This window comes from Nesoenas mayeri (genome assembly GCF_963082525.1).
Source record: "Nesoenas mayeri genome assembly, chromosome: 18".
In the NCBI taxonomy this organism is placed as follows: domain Eukaryota; kingdom Metazoa; phylum Chordata; class Aves; order Columbiformes; family Columbidae; genus Nesoenas; species Nesoenas mayeri.
In genome coordinates, this window is record NC_137566.1 from 3,129,355 (window position 1) to 3,153,800 (window position 24,446).

At 50.8% G+C, this 24,446-nt stretch overlaps 1 protein-coding gene across 1 annotated transcript in view; it reads right to left on the reverse strand.

Moving 5' to 3' along the window:
- The window catches only part of ZNF618 (zinc finger protein 618), a gene marked incomplete at both ends in the record, with an annotated part of 158,987 nt that overhangs the window by 70,601 nt on the left and 63,940 nt on the right, over positions 1–24,446 (reverse strand). The window contains one exon of the mRNA XM_080355995.1: positions 16,581–16,624. Within this exon, the coding sequence (XP_080212121.1) occupies positions 16,581–16,624 (44 nt within the window). The remainder of the gene's footprint in view (positions 1–16,580; positions 16,625–24,446) is intronic.

Genomic DNA, 24,446 nt, shown 5'->3' on the forward strand with positions numbered 1-24,446 from the left:
TGCAACAACTTCTGCACAACATCCTCCTCAGACACGGCGTTGCTGCTTCAAAACGGGTCAATCACACCACACCGTCAGGTATTTAATATTCATCCCTTTATTCTCATTATGGAATGAAATGTATAATTAACAGCGCCCAAAAAGAGAGAATTTGCCTTGACCTGTCTCATTCCCATCCTCCTCACATGTACTCCCCATGTGCTCCCAAAGTCATACGGGGCTTTTAAAAGTGAGGAAGATGAATTAAGGCAGAGAAAAATGTGGTTGAAAGCTGGGCGGTCTGTATGGTAATATTATTGGATGGCCAAAAGTCCATCAATCTCAAGGAAGCAGCCAGGAGCCCCAGCACAAAACACTCAGCAATCAGAAACGGGCGGGATTAAGCGCAAATCAATCAAAGTGAGAAGGTGTGAAGTGCAAAACACGGAGAAAAGCAGCAAAAGCCACGGGGTGGAGGGAAAACCATCCCCCCTTCGGCAAGGACGGTGGAGGAAGATCAACGTCAATGCGGCGTGATTCCCATCGGTGGGCAGCAAGGTGGAAGCAGCCACGGAAAGTCAGCGTCGCACCTCGAATGAAGGCAAAATGCCTCAGCTACAGACACTACAGCAACCTGTACTTGCCAATCCTGGACAAAACAACAGGAAAATCAACGCAGGAGCCAAGTGATATGGAATTAAAAGCTAATACTACTAGTGCTGAGGCTAAGGATACAGCTTTCTGAGGAGATTATAAATCGGGTAAGAATACAAGAGACCTTCTGGTGGCACCTGAGTTTACATCATGTCACATTCGGGTGTTAAACAAATCAGCAGTTCATGGCATGAAGTGAGCAATGGGCCATGTGCTGCAAGACAAAACGCTGTCCTCAATGGGCACCGCTCCGAGCACAGGCAAGAGGCCAATGGTCCCTGGGATGCATCAGGTAGAGTGTGACCAGCAGATCAAGAGAGATTTATCCTCCCCCTCTGCTCTGCCCTGGTGAGGCCCCATCTGCAGTTCTGTGTCCAGCTCTGGGCTCCCCAGTTGAAGAAGGACAAGGAATCACTGGAGAGAGTCCATTGGAGGGACACAAAGATGCTGAGGGGTCTGGAGCATCTTCCTGATGAGGAGACACTGAGACAGCTGGGGCTGTTCAGCTGGAGAAGCTGAGAGGGATCTCATCAATGAGATGAATATCTCAGGGTGGGTGTCAGAGGATGGACCAGACCCTGCTCAGTGGTGCCCAGCGCCAGGGTGAGGGGCAACGGGCACAGACTGAAACACAGGAGGCTCCATGTGAACATGAGCAGAAACTTGTTTGCTGGGAGGTGCCAGAGCCTGGCCCAGGCTGCCCAGAGCGGGTGTGGAGTCTCCTGCTCTGAGACATTCAAACCCCCTGGACCCACCTGTGTGATCTGCTCTGTGACCCTGCGTGAGCAGGGCTGGGCTGGGGATCTACAGAGGTCCCAGCCAGGCTGGGATTCTGTGATTTCCACAGGGCTCCTGAAATGGTTGATGTGGGACAGAATTTTTTAATGCTCTGGAATTAAATTTAACATCAGTGTTGCTAAAATTTCCAGGTAACTCACAGAGGGCTGGAGAGCAATGGCCTTTGAAAGAGCCACGAGCATCAGTGGATCCATCACAGCACGAGCCACCTGTGCCCGAGCAGAGCAGCTGCAGCCAAGTCAGACGTCCAGAAACATGGGTGCACCCCCAAACAGCACCCTGACACCCACTCCCTGCCCTCAAGGACTTACACAATCTTCAGATACATGCGCCTGAGAAACAAGCAGGTAATTTCCTGCCCATACAAAGCCGCAGTGAAGCCAGTCTCGGCGTGCTGCACACACATCGAGCGCCCTCGTTTTTAAAAGGTGATGAGAAAAGCCAGAGAAGGTTCAAAAAAGAGGCACTGAAATAGTTCGAGACTGGAAAAAGAGACTTTATGACTTTACAAGACCAAATAACTTCAATCTGTTTCTCATGCCAAAAGGAAGACTGAGAGATGATTTGATTGCAGCATATTATCATCTTCATGGGGAGGAAATACTGTCTGGCCTTAATTTGGCAGAGAGGAGTAGAGTACGAGCTCATTGCTGGGAGCTGGAACCAGCTGAAATGAGGCAGAAAATGCGAGCACGGATGGTGGTCCAATGGAGCAGCCACCTCCAAAGGACACGTTCAGGGACAACAGACCTCTCCAACTCTCCAGAGCCAGAGCATCCGCGTCTGGCTGGCCCTGGGTTCCTGGGCTCGGCGCACATGTGAACGGGCCAGACTTGCTGTCCTGAAGCTGCAGGAATACATAAATTACTATAATAGACCAGACCAATGGACTCTGAAAACCTTTGCTCTTCACGCACTCTGACTTTCTGGACCCAGCTCTGCCAAGAAAGTAACTTCCCGGCTGGGCTGTCTGCTCTTAGGTTGGACCTAAACCTGCAATTATTAACTGAAAGTAATACTATTCTTTTGATATTGCCCCATATGTTCTAAGCCTGAGTAGATACTCAGTGCACAGAAGCCCTGAAAGGAGCCTGCCGATCATCTCAAAGACAAAATACGCAAAACCATAAAAACCATAGCACTGCTGGATTTTTACAACAATTTTCCTACAACTTTACAACAGAGACCTTCTCTGTCTTCAGATGCTTTCTAAGAGAGATGAAGGCAGCAGGCAGATGTTCCCAGGTTCCAGAATGGATACAGATGTGTGTGTGTTGGGTGGTGGGCCCACAGCATCCCCGTCCAGCACCGGCACAGAGCCCTGTGCAGACCCATGTACCACACAGACCCCAGGGAACGGAGCTCAGCGTGGGGAAAAGGCAATCAATTATAAGCATTAAGTTATTTTTCAGATCATATGTATTTATAAGAATACCTATATATGTACATGTGTGTGTTTGTATATGCACACACATACTCGTGCATGTATACAAACAAGAAGGGCTGATGCATCTCGGCAGCATCCCCTTGTCGCACCCCGCTCCGACCCCCTTCTGCCACCGCAGCCCCAGGACACATTCTCTGCTGACACCCTGAGGTGTCGGCGTTTTATTGCACAAGCTAGATCCCATTTCACAGCACCAGGGGCCCCAGTGTCAGGATTGCATGAGCCAAAATGCGGGAAGCACCACCCCTGAACGCAGGCTTTGCTGCTGACCTGCAGCGGCCTGAAACTGGTCCCACAGCACCTGAGAGCGGTTTTAGTGACCTTCACAGCTTAGTCTTAGCCACCTTCTTCTGTTTCACTTAAGAAGGAAAAGCTGTGTTTCTCATGTCACTCTTATTATTTCATATCTTGCAGATGTCAAGTTCAGCCCAATTTCAACTACTGATTCTCTCCAGCTCTGTGTCCAGAAGAACATTATGGCTTTGCAAAATACCTTAAAATAAGTGGAATCAAACAGCAATGCAGCCCCAGCCCTGCTTTCCTCATCTCGGATGTGCTGCACAGGGGACAGAGGAGCCAGGATTACTGCATATGATGCATGAGAGGAGCATCCCCAGCTGCTGAAAACAGCAGGAGAAGGTGATGGACCCCTCCTACCTTCTGTGCATCTGGCGAGTATCTTCTGTGTGCATCTTTACAGCCTCCAAAGGACTGATGGACAGACTGCACAGGAGAAGGTGTCTGAAGACCACACAACAAGATCCTGGCAGGTGATGGGACTGAATCTTAACCATCCTCTGGCCAGCAGTGACAGAGAAAATGGTCCCCAGTGGCACAGTGTAGCAGTGACACTGCCCAGTGACAGCTCCTGGAAAATGCACCTGGTGCCTTCACTGAAGGTTACACAGCTTTGGAGAGAGAAGGAGGCAGCGGTGTGGGGAGAGACAGCCCTCCTGGCCAGAGCATCATCCACGGAGACACTTCCTTCAGGAAACCCAGTTAGTGCTCCTGTGACTAGAGCAAAAGCAGGATCAGCCCAGGCTTCTTGTGTCTGAAGCTCATTTACCCAATTTGCTGAGGTGACGCTGTGCCCACCTGGGTATCCTTGTTCCCAGGGTGCAGGAGGGAGCTGGGCTGAAGGAACAAACCTCATGGGACAGCAGAGTTTGAAGCCTCCTGGTTTGACTGGGGGAACAGGACCAACATCACAATGCAAATCCCAACCCTGGCAAACTTCAGGTGGGACGCAGAGGGGTACATGCACCGCTGCGGCACAACCGGGTTTCACTCAGGAGACACCATGCACCAGAGACTCCAGCAAGCCGGGAGGGAACACACGTGTGACCCAAAAGATCTGACCCAACGAAGCATCATTTCTTTACCACCCCTCTGGTCCTCAGATGCTGCATCGCTTGCAAGCCCAGAACACCACACTTGCTTGGTGCCATGCTGGATTTTGCCTTCCCAGCTTCTGAGCAGTACAAAGAGCTTCCAATTAGAGATGAGAGTAAAGCAGTAGCAGATCCAGAACATATTTGTCCAGAAAATCTCCTTCACAGCCACAGTGGCAGAGAACACACTGCCTGGTGCAGGGAAGAAATTTGGCCCCGTGTCCAGACCTGGTTCTGCTGTTTCTCCCCTGCTTGAAGCACTGCTGGAAAGGGTCAAAACCAGGATGAGTAAACAGAGTCTTACATCTGGGGGTCCTGGGGACAGCAGGGTGACCATGAGCCACCACTGGGCCCTTGTGGCCAGGAAGCCAATGGGACCTGGGGTGGGTTAGAAGGGGGTGGTCAGTAGGTCAGAGAGGTTCTCCTGCCCCTCTGCTCTGCCCTGGGGAGACCACACCTGGAATCTTGTGTCCAGTTGTGGCCCCTCAGTTCCAGCAGGACAGGGAACTGCTGCAGAGAGTCCAGCGCAGCCACCGAGATGCTGCAGGGAGTGGAGCATCTCCCGTGTGAGGAAAGGCTGAGGGAGCTGGGGCTCTGGAGCTGGACAAGAGGACACTGAGGGGGGACTCATTCCTGGGGATCAATATGGAAAGGGGCAGTGTCAGGAGGATGGAGCCAGGCTCTGCTGGTGACAACCAGTGACAGGACAAGGGGCAATGGGTGCAAACTGGAACACAGGAGGTTCCACTGAAATATGAGAAGCAACTTCTTCCCGGTGAGGGTGGCAGAGCCTGGCCCAGGCTGCCCAGGGGGTTGTGGAGTCTCCTTCTGTGCAGACATTCCAACCCGCCTGGACACCTTCCTGTGTAACCTCATCTGGGTGTTCCTGCTCCATGGGGGGATTGCACTGGATGAGCTTTCCAGGGCCCTTCAACCCCTGACATTCCATGATTCTGTGAGTAAGAACAGGAGTGAATCTTCAGTTCTGCAGATTCCAAGGCTGTAAGCAAGTCTTACTGGTTTTGGGTGGGAACGCGCAGAGAGAAGAGGATTAAGCAGCTTTTGGGTCATCAGCTAAGTCAAATCTTGGTACTTGGCCCTGGAAGCAGAATCACTCCCCAGCACAAACCATGAGGTGAGCACAAGGCACAGAGCTCCCACTGCGCCAACACACAGACCAGCCCCGTCCTGACTCCTGTGGGGCACGCTGGGTGACACACGGGTACCAGTGACATGGGCAGAGCCTCTGCGGGGTGGAGGCAGCAGCGCACAAGGGAGAACCGACCACGGGTCAGACCCCACCCCTGGGCACCTGCAGCCACCCCTGTCACGGTGGCTCTGGACACACGGCCCAGCCTCACGTGAAAAAATGCAATTTTATGGTGTTCAAGTGTGGCCTTCCAGGGATAGCTGCAGTTCCCTCTGCAGGTCCAACCTGCATTTAACATCCACGACATGACACCTCCTGGGAAGAAGACATTCTTCAAACAAAGCACTGTTTGCATAGGACAAAAGCTTCTCAGAGAAATCTGACCAGAGATTAGGAGAGTGCACAGGTACAACTGGCTTGAACCTGACCTCCTTCCCAGGGTGCATCGAACTCCTCCGGGTCTTTGAGCTTTCCTGGGGAATATCAACCTCCTGCATTGTTTAATGTCTTGTTTTCACTGAGTTGTGGATTCCTTGCTGAGGAGACAGAAGCCTTGGGATCACACACGGCTCACACCACCGCTCAGTGGCATCTGCGGTTGCTCCTACAGGTGAGGTTCTGTTTCACTTTCCAGAACAGACTGGAACAGAACATTAAAGAGGCAAACAAACATCGCACTTGCATGTATCACTCCTGTGACTAAGTAGGCCACGTAGCCAATTACTGTATTACCAGCTCTGCCATCTCACAATGCTCATTTCAACGTTGCCGCCGGCTTTGATCATCAGACTTTCATCTTCCGATGATGTTACGGCCACTTTCATGTCAAATACAAGCATGTGAAGGCAGAAGAGATTTAAGGAGGCCTTGATGAAGACTCTTTGTGAGGAACTGGAACGGTAGTGGTAAAAATGGGTTCCTGGACCCATTTAGATACAGCTTTCCTTGGTCCTACAGCCAGGACAGCTCAGGACAGTACAGGGAAGACATGGACCTGCTGGAGAGCGGCCAGAGGAGCCACAGGAATGACCCGAGGCTGGAACAGCTCTGCTGGGGACAGGCTGAGAGAGCTGGGGTGTTCAGCTGGAGAAGAGAAGCTCCGGGGAGACCTTAGTGTGGCCTTTCCGGACTTAAAAGGGGCCAATAAGAAAGATGGGGACAGACTTTTGAGCAGGGCCTGTTGTGACAGGACAAGGGGTGATGGTTTTAAACTAAAGGAGGGAGATTCAGGCTGGACATGAGGAAGGAATTGTTGCCCTGAGGGTGGTGAGAGCCTGGCCCAGGTTGGCCAGAGAGGTGGTGGATGAACCATCCCTGGAGACATCCCAGGCCAGGCTGGACGGGGCTCTGAGCACCCTGAGCTGGTGAAGATGTTCCTGTCATGGCAGGGGGGGCACTGGGGAGCTGGGAACGTCCTTTCAACACAAACCATGTGTGATTCTATGACTCCATGAAGGCTCAAGGCTTTAGCACGGACAGATGATGAGGCACAATATGGACAAATGACTATACTAGAAGTACAATTTTGGCTTTAAAGCTCAATAGACTGATGACACCTCACCAGCACCAATGCGAGGAGCAACGCAAGAGCAATGCAAGGAGCTCCTCCAGATGGAAGGACAGAAAGGAGACAACTGACTGTTCACACCAGTCCCTGCACGGCAACACTTGACCCACGGAGCTCACGGCTCCCCCTTCCCACCGCCTGCTGTGGAAGAAGGAAAGGAGGGGATGGCGGTGCGAACCAAAGAGCTGCAATCTGGTGCTGTTTTCATCTTTGGCGAGAGTTTCTCTCTGGCTGTGATCAGCGGAACCGGCAATGACTGAAAGCAAACGGGGCCCGTCAGCTGCTGCAGCCAGAAGAAACTCGCGTTTGCAGTTTGCTTTTTCTGATCTGGAGTAGCATTCTCATAAATAATGAAAGTGACTAAAAGCTACTTAAAAAACACACACTCCTCCCTTATGAAAGAATGAGAAAAAAACCCAATTATAAAAGGACATTTCTTCCAGCTAGGAATAATTTGTCATGTAATTCTCTGAAGACAGCAACAGAAACATGCGTGCTCTGTGCTCCCTTTTGAGTGATCTGTGATTGCATGTGTACTCAGATGGCTTCTAATGAGGCTATTTTTATAGCACACATCCTGCTGAGCTTCTGGGGAGGGGCGAAGTGAGATCAGTGGAGAATCAGTCTTCAACGTCAGCTCCTGTGGATTTTCTCCTCACAAGGAGAGGAAAAGGAAGCAAATGTGGTGGAGGACACATCGCTCTGAACCAACACCCACAAACAAAGCTCTTCTACCCCACCAGCGAACGCGAAGCATCTTCAGATGTTTCCTGGACACCACTCAGGCTGGAGGAACCAGCGACACATCACCAATGCCTCGATGGTATCAGTGATGGTGATACCCAAATCCACATGCTAGGTGCCCATTTACACTCCTGAAACACACTCCTGTACAGCCCCTGGGGCGCTCTTCTGGTCTGCGAGGTTCAGAAGAGCACAGTGATGAGGGCACCTGGTGGAACACGCTTTGCAGAGCCCACCGGGACATCATCATCAGTACGATGTTACAACTCATCTTCTTGAAACCCACGTGCAGTTGGCGCCCTCCATGCCAAAGCAAAAGGCAGCGGTTGTCAGGAAGAAAAGGAAACAAATGATTGAGGAGGCTGAAACTGGGCTCAATTGACAGATGTCTGCCAGGGTTTCAAAAGAACCAGAAGGTTCGTGCCATGACGGGAGCCAGGGGAAGCAGGATGCGCAGAACAGACGTAAATGAACTCGTGTTTTACATGGAGATGATGCAAGTGAAAAAAAAAAAAGATGTAAATTTAAAATCTGCTTGTCCAATAAATGATTTGTGGTGGCCTTCCTCTCCCTTCCCCAGAGGAGCAGGTCAGGAAGCAGAGGACCAGCTTGGTGTCCTGCATCAGAGACGTCTCCTTTGCAGACCTTACCCAGCCAAAAGATTTTGAAGTTCAGGGCTAGAAGACAGAAAAGTCGGGAGCTGTTATTTCCAGTGTAACAGCTGAGTGCTCCGAGTCTCCATTCCTCCTGCTTCAGCCTTCAGATTAAAGCCAAAGAGACCAACCAGCTCATCCACCCCAACCTCCAGGTCCCAGCGCAGAGCTGTTCCTTCTCAAAACCACACCTGCAGCTTCGGCCAGTGCCTCTTTTGGAGAGCCTGTCTTGATTTTGATGTGTGAAGAGCTGGAGTAATTATCACAATTCAAGGTTTCTCCTTTAAATAATTGTTTTCCCGAAGAGGTGCCACACTTGCTGCGTGGATCCCTGCCCCCAGCCACTCAGCCACAACCACAATCACAGAGTGACAGGGGTTGAAGGGCCCTGGGAAGCTCATCCAGTGCAATCCCCCCATGGAGCAGGAACACCCAGATGAGGTTACACAGGAAGGTGTCCAGGCGGGTTGGAATGTCTGCACAGAAGGAGACTCCACAACCCCCTGGGCAGCCTGGGCCAGGCTCTGCCACCCTCACCAGGAACAAGTTGCTTCTCAAATTTCTGGGGAAAACAAACAATGCAGCATAATTTTTCCAATTATCTTGGTCTACTAAAGTCCACAACCTTTCCTGACACCAAACAGTGCTTCGGTACGTGTAAGAGGAACTTAATCGTTCGTGCGTTCCTCAAGGGATGCTCGGCAGCTCCAAATCCCTCAAAAAAGGTGAACTACAGGACCAAATCAGGCTGCCTCTCTTCTAGAAATTAAACATTAAAATACAAACCAGAACAATAGTCAAGAGCCGCAAAGAATTCCTAAGGTATTAGCAAAACAAATTCCCTTCGGTCCTTATTAGGAATATGTTGAGGATGGTTTGAAGAGGAAAGTCTAACCAAATATATAAAAAAAATTGGCTTATCCAACAAAAAAAAAAATGTGCGCTGTTTGCCAAAAGCAAAAGAATTCAGCCAGATAAAAAACGCGACATATAAGTGATGCAGGTTAAAAACGAAATTTAAGATGATAATAGAATAGCTGCCAGCGTCTTTAAATTTTCAAGCGTGGAAATGTCAACAAAGAAATTCAGCGAAAACCAAAGAGAATAGATTAAGGGTTTATTTATATTGGTGAAAGAAGCCTATGCTGCTTGATTAAGAAGTGACTGAGGGGGTGACAACTGTCTGCAAAAGTCCACAGGTCCCCCAAGACGGTCACTGACCCGCCAGCAGAACCACGGCCCGGCACGAGATGAAGGGGATCAAACGAGCAATGGGAAAAGATGGATGGAGAAGGAGACGGGACCTCAGGACTGGGAAACATCCCCAGATGAGGGGGAGCAATGCAAACGAGGTGGACAACGTCCTGCTGCTGGAGATACACGTGCGTTTGATGGACACACACTACAGGGCTCTGCAGCGTCACCAGAACAACCCCAAGCCGGCCAGGAGAGGACCTGACCCAAGGAAAATGATATCCTGGTTACTCAGTTTTGCTGAAGACATTACAGCTACTGCATCTTGGTACTTTACGGCTCCAGAAAGGGATGTTTCTCCACATCGCACCATCAAAGATCTCCAAGGCTTTGGCGTTTGGCAAATTTGCGTGGATTACATGGAAAACACACCGGTCCCATGGGAGCCGGGATGTATCTGGGCGCTGTCATCTCTTCATCCGTGTACATTCGACCTTTTTTTGGGTTTCAAGGAAACCTGCTTGGGTTTCCCATGTCTTCTGTGCTGGTTGCAGTACAGAACTGAACCATCCGCTTTGTTAAATTGGCCAGTGGGGACTTTTTGTGGGGGTTTTGGTTGGTTGGTTGGTTTTTGAAGATGGCTGGTGAGAGTCCTTCCGAGAGCATTAAATACCTCGCCTCGTTATTAATAGTTTTCTCTGCTTCTGACGCAGGATGAGTCCAAAGCTCTTCAAGCTCCGGGAACGAAATTCCCACAGGTGGCCCTTTAAAGAAGGGGGAAACAATTTAAATGGTTTTGCTTCTGAGAAACGCTGAGCGCTTGGTGTGTCGCTCCATGGGGTGTGGAGCCCCCTCCTAAGGTTAGGAGGACCACAATGTCCAGCTTGGGCATGCACAGATGTTGTCCTCCCCAAATGCTGGGGAGCTGGTGAGGACTGGTCAGCTGGGAGACGAGTTGACAGAAGAACTGGGGCCATCCCAGGGCAGAGCTGCTTGGGAGGACATATCCACAACGCACAGAGCAAGAACCGTGCGGAGGAAAGGGAAAGATGCCACCAGTGAGGCTGGAGAAGGGTGAACTGAGAAGGAGGTAAGTGCAACCACTTCTTCGTACCTTCTCCTTGTGGGGGACTATGGTGGGTCTGTGGATTCCCTGACGGAGGGCATGGGAACAAATTAGCCTTGAAGATATGACGGCCTACCTGTGAGAAAGATGGGAGTAAAGGAGTATCCAGAGATGTTAAGGATGTACCTGTGAGAGAGAAGGGAGTAGAAGAGTAACACTGATGATAGGAAAAATAGCCAATGAGATGTTACTGGTGTAACTTGTAACCAATAGTGAAGAGACACATGAATTGGTAAAATTGTATAAAAATGCACTTGTGGCAATAAATGGCATCTACTACTTTCATCCTGGAAGAACTTGGTCTATGTCGTTTGTCCGTCTCAACCACGACATCTCCTCCAGCTGGATAATCTCACCTTTGAAGCTAGAGATTGAAATGATCAGATTACCTAAGCACCACGGCTTGGTCTGGCATGTTGACACCTCCATGTCCCAGCCTGAAGGGACAGCTGTGCAGGGCTGTGCCTCCATACAGGCCAGCACCGCAGAGCCCTCAGACAAGAGAGACACAAGAAGAAAGGCCTTGAGGTGCTGGAGTGAGTGGAGAGAAGAGAACAGAGCTGGTGAGGGGCTGGAGCACAAGTGTGATGGAGCGGCTGAGGGACCTGGGGGTTCAGCTGGAGAACAGGAGCTGAGGGGAGACCTTCTGATCTCTGAACTGCCTGAAAGGAGCTTGGAGCCAGGGGGGTCGGGCTCTGCTCCCCAGGAACAAGCGCCAGGAGCAGAGGAAATGGCCTCAAGTTGCACCAGGGGAGGTTGAGGTTGGATGTGGGAAACAATTTCTTCCCCAAAGGGCTGTGGGGCATTGGAACAGGCTGCCCAGGGCAGTGCTGGAGTCACCAGCCCTGGAGGGTTGGACAGACAGACATGAGGTTCTCAGGACATGGGGCAGTGCCAGATTTAGGTTATGGCTGGACTCGATGATGTTGAGGGTCTCTTCCAGTCAAAATGATTCTGTGATTCTACTCTGCTGGACCTTCACCTCCAGAGACCTCCCACCCCTTCCACGACCTCTACCGCAGTGCTCTTAACACTGCAATAAAGTCGCGACCCATCCGTGTCCTCAGAGCCAGCTCACAAATACCCAAAGTCTGGGATTTTCCCTCCGTTTCGGGAGCAGAACACACTTTTCTGCTCAGCTACATCTGTGCTGCGAGCGGGTTCCCGGCTGGTGACAGCCCGGCTGCAGACGGGGCCTGAGCTTCCAGCTGGCGCCGTTCCCTCCGCAAACAGATGCAGCTCCTATAGCAGGGTCTGATTTATTCAGCAGGAGTCTCGCACATTAAGCGCAGTTAAGTCTGAAAACAAATCTAATGACTTTAAAATAAATAGCCAACGGAGGACTTGAAGCTAAAATTCTTCCTTCCTCTGACACCCACCGTATAAACAATAATAATTATATAAAGCCGTGTCTAACACATGACTACACAAGGCTCTGGTGACCAAGAAAAGCACACGCTGCTTGTCAGACATAATTGCACATTTGGTTTTTCAATTATTTCTCGTCAAGTTCCAGAGCTCACCATCTGAATGCTGACATTAATTACTGGTAAGTAGTTAGTTTTACAACAGCGTTACGGAGACTCCCAACGATCACCCCGGGGTCTGCAGCTGCCAGCGCTGTCCCCGTGTCCCCCACGTCCCTCCCGGACTGTCACACAGACTCACAGCAGCGCCTGACATGGGATCTGCTCCACCTCGTGCACAAGGGGCTCCAGAAGAAGCTTCGAGAAGCTTCCCAGCAGACGGCAGCAGCGTGAGGGAACGTCCCTCATCCACCAGTGCCCGCGTCACCTCCCGATGTCACCTTCCAGTTGCATCCCCTCCGAGCCGCCTCCAGCGCCCGACTCGGGGCGATGCGCTAACAGCCGAGTGCCCATGGCGCAGAACGCCCTGCCTTTTATCGGCTTTTAATTCGCTGCCTTTTAATTTTCTCGACTGTCTCTTTTTGTCTCGCGGAAGGAAGAGAGAAGCCTCTGATCTCCCTTTTCTGGAGCGTTCAAAAACACGCGCAGCTTTGTCACGTCGTCTCTTAGTTGTCACCTTCTCCAAGGCAAACAGCCATCCCTCTTCCAGCTTCCTTAAAGGGGGTTTTTCTATGCTCCTAATAATTGTCTTCACTTTTAAAATTTCCCATTAATAAGCATACAGTGAGGTCCAGGAACCACATAGGCGTTAACAAGGTAGGAGAAGCGAGCGCGTTGTGCCACCGCTCATTCTGAGCCGCAAACAGCTGAGCCGTGTTATTTCAAAGGCAGCAGCCAGGCCCCATCAGAGCCGTGCGGTGAGAAGATCATAAAGAACTTGTGCCTGCAGAGCTCTAAACATTTACTTGAAACAGAATAAAATCAATTCAATACAATAAATAAATAAAAATAGGATCGACCCGATACTACCGTCACCACATCAAGATCAAGCACGCTACAGTAAGGAAAAAAACAGTTGTGGAAAGGTAAAGTTGTCCTGGCAACCTGATTTCGCTTGTATTTTTGACTGATATAAATTAATCGTTAAAAGCTTCCTTGATAGTTTGTAATTACTGAGAGTTTCAAGCAGCAACAACTTTGAAAAACATCTACCTTGTATCTCCAGCCATTAATGGTCTCCCAGATTTCATCAAAGCCAGTTTTCAACCTTCATCACTAACAGAGCTTTCCTCAAATATTACATTTTTTATTGCATTTTATTTTTTTGTAAACAGACTTGGTCATTTTCCTTTTTCTCGCCGTCTTTTGTTCCATCAGGTCGATGCTGAAGTGGATTTTGTTTCCACTCTTCCACAAGAAAAACTGATGGCCAGGCTCACACTTCTCTATGTATATGCAAAATAACAGTGATAATGGAAGTTCTGTCACCCCAACGGGTGCTCGAGTGTCCACCCTGGGGACACCATCGCTCAGGCCCAGGTGACACTCATGCGCTGGGCCCAACGGCACCTCAGGAGGCCCAGAGGGGACACACCGAGGGTCACCCCACATGGAGAACACACTCATCCACCTCCTCTGCAAAACGCTCTGTTGAGAGCTACAAAATCGAATTAAAAGCCAGAATAAAGAGTTTGGGAAAAGAAATTATGCCCGGCTCCCTTCCCCTCGCTCCTCGGCCTGCGCCCTTTCAAGGTTTCATCCAGGCCAGCTCCCAGTGTCCCAGAACAAGCGCTGCTTGACCACGCTCATGAGCCATCCCAAAAATGAGAAAAGATCAATTTTACTCTGTGTAAGACACAAAACGCTGGTGCTGCTGCCAACTGACAAAATCTGCCCACCCACCCCTGCTGAGTCCAACCCAGCGGGCGCCCCAGAAGCGTTCGGTGCCAGGCAGCACCGCTGTACCGAAAAGCTGCTGGTAACGAGGGTAACAACCAGTGGTAGGACAAGGGGTAATGGGTGCAAACTGGAACACGGGAGGTTCCATTTAAATAAGAGAAGAAACTTGTTCCTGGTGAGGGTGTCAGAGCCTGGCCCAGGCTGCCCAGGGGGTTGTGGAGTCTCCTTCTCTGCAGACATTCCAACCCGCCTGGACACCTTCCTGTGTAACCTCATCTGGGTGTTCCTGCTCCATGGGGGGATTGCACTGGATGAGCTTCCCAGGTCCCTTCAACCCCTGACACTCTGGGATCTGTGTGATCCGTGATCCGTGAGCGGTGCAGCCGGGGCGCCGGGCAGGGTCCCGGGCTGTTGCGGGGGGAGCACTCTGTGCACGTTCAGCAGCAGGAGCCGGGGGAGGACCCCGCAGTGCAGCAGTGTGGAGATCAGAAAGGAGCAGAGCTTTAACATGGAAGGATGCACTTCAACCGACAGATAAAACTTCGGCAGCGCCTTCAGGTCTCCAGTGGGAACAGGCACATGGAGAGCAGAGAGACGGTATTGCTGGCGAAGGGGAGGATGTGAAGTGCTGCTGGAGCTGTGAAGGAGGCAGCGCAGGATGGGAGCACTGGGGATCGCTGCTTCGCTGCAAGGGCGGTGGGTGCCTGGAGAAAAGCCTCGTGTCTCACCAGGGTCTGCTCCACACAGTGCTGGTGGCCCTGTGGCTTCTCCCCCACCATCACAGCTTCACCACCTGTGCCACTGTGGCATTTGCGGGCTGTGCCCCCTCACTGAGGGAGATGACGGAGATGATGCCAGGACAGGGTGCAGCCCCCCATACCACGCTGGCTTTTTTCCTCAGCTCCCAACTGCTGTCTGTCATCCCCTGTCCATGCTGATGCAACCCACAAACATGCCTTGGGTGCTCCAGTGGTCCCCTCAGTGAGCTATGCATCACTCCACCACATGAAAGTACCTCCATGACTTTCTCACCATCTTCTCCAGCTCTCGTGGATGTTTCCATGCTCTGCTGCACCCACTCCCTGTCCTGAGCCACAAGGTCCCCTCCATGGTGCATCTGACCCCCACTGCCAGCCCACTATCTCTCATCTCCTACATCTCCACCTATTTTTACCGCAAAACCTTTTTACACCTGGGAGATGAGCTTTTCACTTTGCTCAGGGATGGCTGGGAACCAGGAACCAGCTTTGAGCACACATGGGACCAGGTAAATCCAGGTGTCACCAAAGCCACGCTTTGCTCCTGGATCCCAAGGAACAAGTGGCAGGATGAGAGGAGATAGCCTCAAGTTGTGCCAGAGAAAGCTCATATTGGGTATTGGGAAAAACTTCATAGCAGAAGGGGTCGTCAGGCATCGGAACAGGCTGCCCAGGGCAGTGCTGGAGTCACCATCCCTGGAGGGGTTTAAAAGGTGTTTAGATGAGGCTCTTAGGGACATGGGGTAGTGCTGGAGCTGCGCTGTGGTTGGACTCAATGATCTTGAGGGTCTTTTCCAAGCAAAGCGATTCTACGATTGTACGAGCAGAGAAAGCCCAGCTAAAAGGAATTTGTGCCTGGCCAAGGAAAGAAAGCTGCCCCTTCTTCCACACTTTCCCAGCTCACTGACTTCACTGACTTCACATCACTGACAGTGGATGCCGCAGGATACTTTTCAGCAGGTGCCCATGATCACTGGAGGCACCCATGTGAGTATCACCCACCTGCCACAGACACGCAGCCACCCTGGGCAGGGGGGAGGCCACCACACACCCAATGCTTTTGGGTTTTCAGAGCTGCGTTGGTAACCCCAGCACTGGTGCAGCTCAACCACAGCAATGCCAGGGCTGGGCACCCCCATCGCCCACTCGGGCCAGGCTGCTGGCTGCTCCTTCGGGCACGGACAGTGACCAAGAAGCAGCATTTTTAGATCTTCCAGCACATCCAGCAAGGGAAGATGCCCCACAGCATCAGCAGGAGATGAGAGGCCACAGGGCCTGCAGACCAAGCCCACCACCTCTGCTTTGTGACAGGCGTTCCTATCGCTGCTCGTGCCCAGGCTGTGTCCCTCCCACCAGGACACACCGGCCAGGGGCTGCCACTCGCCCCGGGCACCGTGCCCACCACCACACACATGGGGGTGGCAGTGGCCTTGACACCACCTGGAGCAGAGTCCCCTGGGTGGGACCTGGGACATCCCACACCCCATGGGAGCTGCAGAGACACCCCTTAGCAAGACCAGAGAGCGCTGGGGTGGTGGGACACCCCCTCGCACCCAACCATGGCCCAAGGTCTCATCCAAGAACCTCATCCCGTGATGGGTCTTCCCACCACAGTGCGGGCCCAGGCTGGGGGGACTCAGCCGTACCACCCCGCACAGCATCCAGACCAAAGCCCAAAATAATCCTTCTTGCCTCCATTTTCCTAGCAAAATCCAAACATGGGTGTCTAGATGCTGCACCCAACAGCTTCCAACCCATCCCTCTTCACCACCCATCTCCAAGATGAAGAGCACCCAAGCGGAGCCACATCTGCCCCCCGCATCCCACCCCAGCAGAGAAAACCATCCACCTACCTGCTGGACGAGCTCCTCTGCCCACTGCTGTTGCTCTCGTCAGCCTATGGGGGCAAAAGACACCAAAAAAAGGGCGGTTTAGGTTAAGAAAGGCAAGTCTGCCGAACAAGCTCTTCCTGAACCCCAAAACCGTGGTTTGCCACTCTGAGTTCCACACGTGCCCCGCGCTCAGTGCCGGTGGGACACGTTGTGCACCCAACGCCAAGCAGAGGTTTGCGGGACACGGCCCCATGGCAGAGGTGACTTTATGAGCCAATTCCCTCCGGTTGCTCCCGCGCCATTTATTTTATTTACCAAATTTTAAAGTGACGATCCCCCCTCGGTGCAAAAATAGGCAATTTTGCAGGAGGGAAATAAGGCAGAAATAGGCAAATTCAACACTGCGCCCAAGGTGAGATGGATTGGAGGGGTGGGTCCATCGCACCTCCCTTCGTTAGCGATGAATTGCCTAACTGAGCCCCTCCAGGCCGGTAGAAGGGGCTGAGCAGAGAGTAACCAGCATGTGGTCCTTTCCGCCTCCCTCCCCCGGCTCTCTGCTCAGACGCTTCCTTGGAAAGCCAATATTATTCCAAACTCCGAAATTTTATTTCTGAATTTGTACAAATACAAGTGCAAAGCCATTAGCCGCATTTCCCATTTTGCGCAAACGGCAGAAACAGGCGCTTCGTGTGCAGCGGGATGGGGGCTGGCCAATGATTTCGAGAAAATAAACCCTTTTTTAATTTAAATGCTAATGCACTGAATTAAAATTTAATAACTGAGGAAATTGAAAAGCCGAGCAGGAATATTGGAAATAAATCCAAGCAGAAACAGCTGAAATTAAAAATTCTAGAGAGTGGGAGGATAGCAGCTAAGCTGTCTGATATGATTGCATTTTATTTTTCAGAACGAAGGGGGGAAGGAAAGGAAAACTCCTCTCTTTGGCTGGCTGGAGGGCAGTAAATGGAGAGCGCTGTGATTTATTGCTCAATTTTCCTGAGGGAAAAAGGCTTGCTTTCATGCTGAAATATTTCATAAATTTCAAGCCGGCATAAATTCTTAATTTAAAAGTTATGGAGGTCACGTTTAGTGCAATTCGGAAATCTTAAAGGAATAGCAACCAAAAATTGCAATTTGAGGTTGGTTTGTTTTAATTCTCGCTGTAAAATTTCGTTGGAAGGGATCGGGCAGGTTCCGCGCGGCAGAAACGCGGCCTGGCCTGTGACGGTTGGAGAAATCCACTGGAAATGAAGAGATCGAAATCTAATTTGGTTACAAAAAGGTGGTTTTTAGTTATTATTGTTATTATCGTTGGCCACTTGAGGAATTTCTGTTCAAAAATGTCCTCCCTCCACTGCCCGGGAAGAGCCAGGAGGGAGGAGCTGACGATGTAATTGCTGCTGTTAGATCTCCGATCTTTTGTGAGCACTGATATGTTCATTTGTTATACAGCTGTTGGGTGCAGAAAGGATGGCGGAGCACCCGTAATTCAAACAATCAATCAAACATTAATGATTTGTCATGCTTGCACAATGGGGAAAAAAAAAAAAAGGGCGAGCTGTATGGGTTCCTGCAATGGGTAGAAACTGGTAGATGGTTCAAAGCTTCGGGGCATTTTCTAGAGGATCAGAGATGTGTGCAGGGAAAAGGAGAAAAGAGAAAAAAGGGAAGAAAAAAGAAATTTAAAAAATTTTAAAAAAAAGGGAAGGGAAGGGAAGGGAAGGGAGGGAAGGGGAAGGGAAGGGAAGGGAAGGGAAGGGAAGTGAAGGGAAGGGAAGGGAAGGGAAGGGAGGGGAAGGGAAGGGAAGGGAAGGGAAGGGAAGGGAAGGGAAGGGAAGGGAAGGGAAGGGAAGGGAAGGGAAGGGAAGGGAAGGGAAGGGGAAGGGAAGGAAGGGAGGGAAGGGAAGGGAAGGGAAGGGAAGGGAAGGGAAGGGAAGGGAAGGGAAGGGAAGGGAAGGGAAGGGAAGGAGGGAAGGGAAGGGAAGGGAAGGGAAGGGAAGGGAAGGGAAGGGGAGGGGAGGGGAGGGGAGGGGAGGGGAGGGGAGGGGAGGGAAGGGAAGGGAAGGAAGGGAAGGGAAGGAAGGGAAGGGAAGGGAAGGAAGGGAAGGGAAGGGAAGGGAAGGGAAGGAAGGGAAGGGAAGGAAGGGAAGGGAAGGGAAGGGAAGGGAAGGGAAGGGAAGGGAAGGGAAGGGAAGGGAAGGGAAGGGAAGGGAAGGGAAGGAAGGGAAGGGAAGGGAAGGGAAGGGAAGGGAAGGGAGGAAGGGAAGGGAAGGGAAGGGAAGGGAAGGAAAGGAAGTAGGCTACTCAAAGACCTTTCTGCACAACCCAACCTCTCAGGTCCCCCTGTGAGCCACATTCCCAACCGCAGGGACATCACCCGGGCTCCTGAAATCGTAATTCCACATGAAAAACACCCACTGAAGAGAAAAGAACAGGTCACCTGGACAAGTGCTCATGAAAGCCGCAAAACAGAGAAGCCAGAATTAAAGCACAACCTTTGTACCATCTGCGGACCCACTCCAGCCACAGCACAAAGTTCTACCTAAATATTACCAAAAATTAAAATATTTCCATTTGGGAAGCACATAGCCAATCTCAACTCTGGAAAACTGTCTGAGATTGCAGAGTTATTCATCATCCAAGAATTTATTTAGATAAAAGAAGCAAGAATTTCTTTAGGTGTAACTTCATTTGGGGAACACATCGTGCAGGAATCGTGACGTCGTGTGTTATTCCTGGTAACGCACGGGCGTTAGCTGGAGCCTCCGCTGTGATTTACCACGGGGCTGAGGCAGCTATTCCTCTGCGGAGGATCATGCATGTCAATCATTTTATGTTCCTTTTCGCATTTGTATTTGGAGTTGAGCGGATGAATTGCTGGCAATAAATGACATGGTGAGACCACACCTGGAATATTGTGTCCAGTTGTGGCCCCTCAGTTCCAGCAGGACAGGGAACTGCTGCAGAGAATCCAGCGCAGCCACCAAGATGCTGCAGGGAGTGGAGCATCTCCCGTGTGAGGAAAGGCTGAGGGAGCTGGGGCTCTGGAGCTGGACAAGAGGACACTGAGGGGGGACTCATTGCTGGGGATCAATATGGAAAGGGGCAGTGTCAGGAGGATGGAGCCAGGCTCTGCTGGTGACAACCAGGGACAGGACAAGGGGCAATGGGTGCAAACTGGAACACAGGAGGTTCCACTTGAATTTGAAAAGAAACTGGGCAGAGCTGGTCCAGTTGGTTTTGGTTGATCCAAGCCAATGGCTGACTTCTTTGTTTGGATCCATAGGCCTAAACATCAAGCCAAGTCTAAATAAACTCAGATCGAGCTGTCTTAAAGGTTCCTGGCTGCTTCAACAAGCCCATCCGCACCAAACTGCCACCGGTAGACACCTTCAGACACCTTCACACATGCTCCGCTTCCAAAACACACAATGAAACGGCCAATTTTCTGTGCCAGCAATTTGTCAGAGTTGCAAACTCTCTAGGAAGAGCTCAGCTCAGCAATTCTGCAGCACCAAGCACAGCAAATCCCAGCCCATCCTAAGATGGCAAGATGGTTTAATCATAAATCACCACCACTTGCACTACTTTGGACCACGGAGTGTCCAGCCGAGAAGTGGGAAGATCATTTCCTCTGATGATACGTGGGAAGTGAAGGTGAAAAAGTGTAATAAAGAAGCACTGTGGTGTTCTCCTCAAACTTTGCAAAATAAACACAACTACATACTTAAAAAAACCCCAAATTATTGCAGGAAAGCGTGTATAAGTTGACCGATGTCACAGAATCACAGAATCCCAGAATGTCAGGGGTTGAAGGGCCCTGAAAAGCTCATCCAGTGCAATCCCCCCATGGAGCAGGAACACCCAGATGAGGTTACACAGGAAGGTGTCCAGGCGGGTTGGAATGTCTGCACAGAAGGAGACTCCACAACCCCCTGGGCAGCCTGGGCCAGGCTCTGCCACCCTCACCCCAAACAAGTTTCTTCTCAAATTCAAGTGGAACCTCCTGTGTTCCAGTTTGCACCCATTGCCCCTTGTCCTGTCACTGGTTGTCACCAGCAGAGCCTGGCTCCATCCTCCTGACACTCCCCCTTTCCATATTGATCCCCAGGAATGAGTCCCCCCTCAGTGTCCTCTTGTCCAGCTCCAGAGCCCCAGCTCCCTCAGCCTTTCCTCACATGGGAGATGCTCCACTCCCTTTAGCATCTTCGTTGCCCTGTGCTGGACTCTCAGCGATGTGAGCTGTTTGATGTTCCTCAGCTCTCCAGGTCCACCATGGCGTGACGTTCAGAGCCTCGTTAGGTGGTTCTGACCCTCAGTAATTGTAAAGCAAATCTCAAAATAACCTCAACACCAAAGACCCGCGGACTCAAATGGATGGATGTGCATATGGTGTCCACCAGCCCCCCCAACCCAAAGGTGACCTCCTCTCTCCTCCTCCTCCTCCCCACCTTCAGCACAAGGAAAACCAGGAGACGCATGCACATAATTTCTAAAAATCTGGCTGAAAGCAGCTTCTTCTCCTTTTATTTTGCAGTAAGCCCATTTGGAACCAAACGTGAAGGGATGATGCCTTTTGCAGACCATGCTATTAATCCATTTAAAATAAAACATTGCTTTTGAATCCTAAAAAGTGGTATTTAAAGCCTACAAATACCCTAAGGAAGCCCAAGTGGTGAATCCTGGAAATAACCATTTAACCACCAGCAACCAGAATGTGCCAAAAATGGGTCAGAGCAGCTTTTGACAAAGTAGCATCTTTGGGAAGGGCAGAGAAACCTCCTGCACACCAGTTTACCCAGGTAATTTAATTCAGCGACTTAATTGATAATTGAGAAAGCAGAGGAGCAGAGTTTGTGTCCTCCCACCAGTCAGCGACCAGGGCCCCAAAACACGGGCATGATAATTACTCACACAATCTCTCACGTAAAACTATTTACAATTCAAAATATGATTCCCTAGAGCTGCTTTTGTACGTATCAAGTATGTTTAAAGTACTTTTGTTTAACTAGAGCTAATAAATATCTATTAAATTAAAATGCACTAAAGCAGAATGTGGTTTCTGGCCATATGCTCAAGTTGTAAGTGAAAAGTAAATCATGTGGTAAATAAGAAATGTATCAGTCAACATCTTCTAACAGGATAAAGTGTCAAAAATTAGGAGTCCAAGCAGATGTATAACTGACCCCAGAAACGCATGTTTATAGAAAGGGCTACACCATATTAGGAGAAAACCCGCAATATTTTAACAGTTACTGCAAAACAACAAAATAACTCAAACTCATGAAAATGTTAAATGAGATTTTGAAGGATTTAAGCACGGGCTTTCCGCCTGATCACTTAAACGGTGATTAAAATCCATCATTTAAATCACTCGGATTTGCATCCGCGTAGGCAGCGCTCAGACCCACTGGCACAGGCGGGACACCCAGCGTGGGACGGGGGGCCAGGACCCCCCATCTGCCCCGCCAAATCCCTCCCCGAGGGGAAAACGCCTTTAAATCCATGTATTTATTTGTAGACAACCATGATTTCCCTCCGAACGTCACCCTGGCTCTGCCGAGGGGAGCTGCCCCTAAACCTGCCCGGGGTTCGCAGGGGGAGCAGCAGCCGCTCACTCCAGCTCCTCTCCCAGAGCAGGGAAAGTCACATTTAACTCTCCAGATGCTTTGTAAAGGGTTAAATTACTTCTTTTACCTGAGAAAAACAAACCCCAAAGCCCCACAACCTACTTTTCCCAAAGACAGCTGAATAATTGTGGGCGAAACACAAAAACACACATGTGGTTTAGAAAGGAGCCACGGGCACCCAGCGCGGAAAATTTCACCCCAAATGATTAATATTTGGCAATGGGAGAAGCAACTGAAAACAGGTCTCACAAAGGAATGCGCCGTAAAAATAACTGCAGGCCTGCCTACCTGCGCTGTCTGTTATTATTCACTTCAGAGCAAGAGAAAACGCAGGAAGTGCCTTTTTTTTCCTCTCCTTTTTTTTTTAAACAAAGGCCAAGACATTGGCCGTTTCCTATTTAATCTTCATTAAATAGGAAAAAAAACAATCCCACATCGCACCAAAACATCTGCAGAGCAACAGGACCCATAAATACACCCGTGTCGCTTCTTCTTCTGGATCTTTGTTTCCTCCTGCCCACACAGCAGTGCCGAGGAACCCAAACTCCCGACTTGTGCAGCACCGCGGTCCCTTGTATCACCCGCCATTGTCCTTCTGAGCCCCCAAAGCTCAGCGATGTCCCCCAAAGTTTATAAAGAGCCAAAGGGTGAACTGATCAGGACGCGTGTTGGGCGCATCCTGGAATCTGGGCATCCCCTGCACGAAGGCAAATGATCCTTGGTGCGCCGGGCTGGGCCCATCCTCACCCTTTGCACATCCCTCCAAAAGGGATGAATTTTCCACCAGGGAACAAGTTCATTCCTTGGGCCGGAGGAATGCGCTGCCTATTTCCTCAGCTGCAGCTTCCCCTCAAGAAACAACCAAAATAAGAATAATAAAAGAGAAATCTGCAGGGAGGAAATGTGAGCTCTACCCAAGGAGTCTTCTGCGGTCCCAGGGCAGAGCTGAGCCCCGGGAGTGAGGGTCCTTCACCCATCTATGTCTGTAAAACCCCCCGTCCCGAGGGGCAACATGGCCAAGACGCACGTTGGAGATGCTGGTAGCAACTGGAAAAAATAGTAGTGTCAAAATTATTTGTGAGCATCCAGGGGAATATCACCCTTCTGCTCAGCCATGGGGAAAAGACAGCACGCAGATGGGCTGAGGTCCATGCTTCTTCAGGAAAACCCAATATTAGAAACTAAACCACTGAGATTTTGAACCCTTTGAGATGAGAACAGCGGGAGCGTTTTCTACTTGAGGTCATCAGAATAAAAAGGCAGTGACTCCAACCCCGGCCGCAGACACTCAGCTCCTGCCATGCCAAGGATGAGCTTTCCAGCAGCGAGAAGGATGATGGATGCGCTGATGATGGGAATAAACCAAACCTGCCGGGGACGCACACAGGTGATGCCCAACACTTCCAGTGCTGGAGCGCGGGGACATCGGAGACACAGTGGTACCAAAAACCCATGGACCACCCATTGGTGTGAGGAGCAATGATCTCGTTTGGGTTCTAACACCACATACAGGAAAGTGTCCAGTGTAAGAGGAAGGTGCTCATTGCTCTCAGGCATATGTATTATTTAAACTCAGCTTTAGAAAGACTTGTTTTAATGTTGAGATTCTCCAGGTTCACTCATGGGAAGGTGCCAAGGTGACTGTGACCAACAGGGACGTGGCCCGAGCTGCACAGACGGAGCATCCCGATGCTCAGCACCTGGGGACACAGGGAGCCCGTCACCCCCAGGGCGGCTCTAAATCCTGAGTTTGGAGCATGCTTGAGCAGACCCAAATTCACGAGGTTCACTGAGCAGCCACCTCACCCACCACATTTCCTCATGCAAATAAACGCCTGTTGGAGACAGCTGCCCAGCATGAAAAGAAATCAGAGTGGTTTGGGAATACAGCACCGTCTAAGCTTGGCCAGGCCCCTGGCCACGTCCCCATCTTGCTGGTGGCCAAGGAGCACACACATCAAGGAAGACCTTAAGCCAGCAAAAACCACCATTGAGGGCAATGGTACTGCAGGATGGCCACGCTCAGCAAGGACACCCATGGCAGCAGCAGAACAGATGCTCTCGCCCCCCGTCCAGCCGTCCCCATTGCAGCGGGGTCTCCTCTGGTCCCACCACTGAAGTGTGTGCTGACCCACCCCTCCCGGTGTCTGTCCCACGGTACCGGGGATAACTAATGACTGACAAGATTTCTCACTGCTCATCTTCCTGCAGCTTCCCAGTCGCCTCGAAGCCGCTAAGTGCCTCCCAAATACTAATT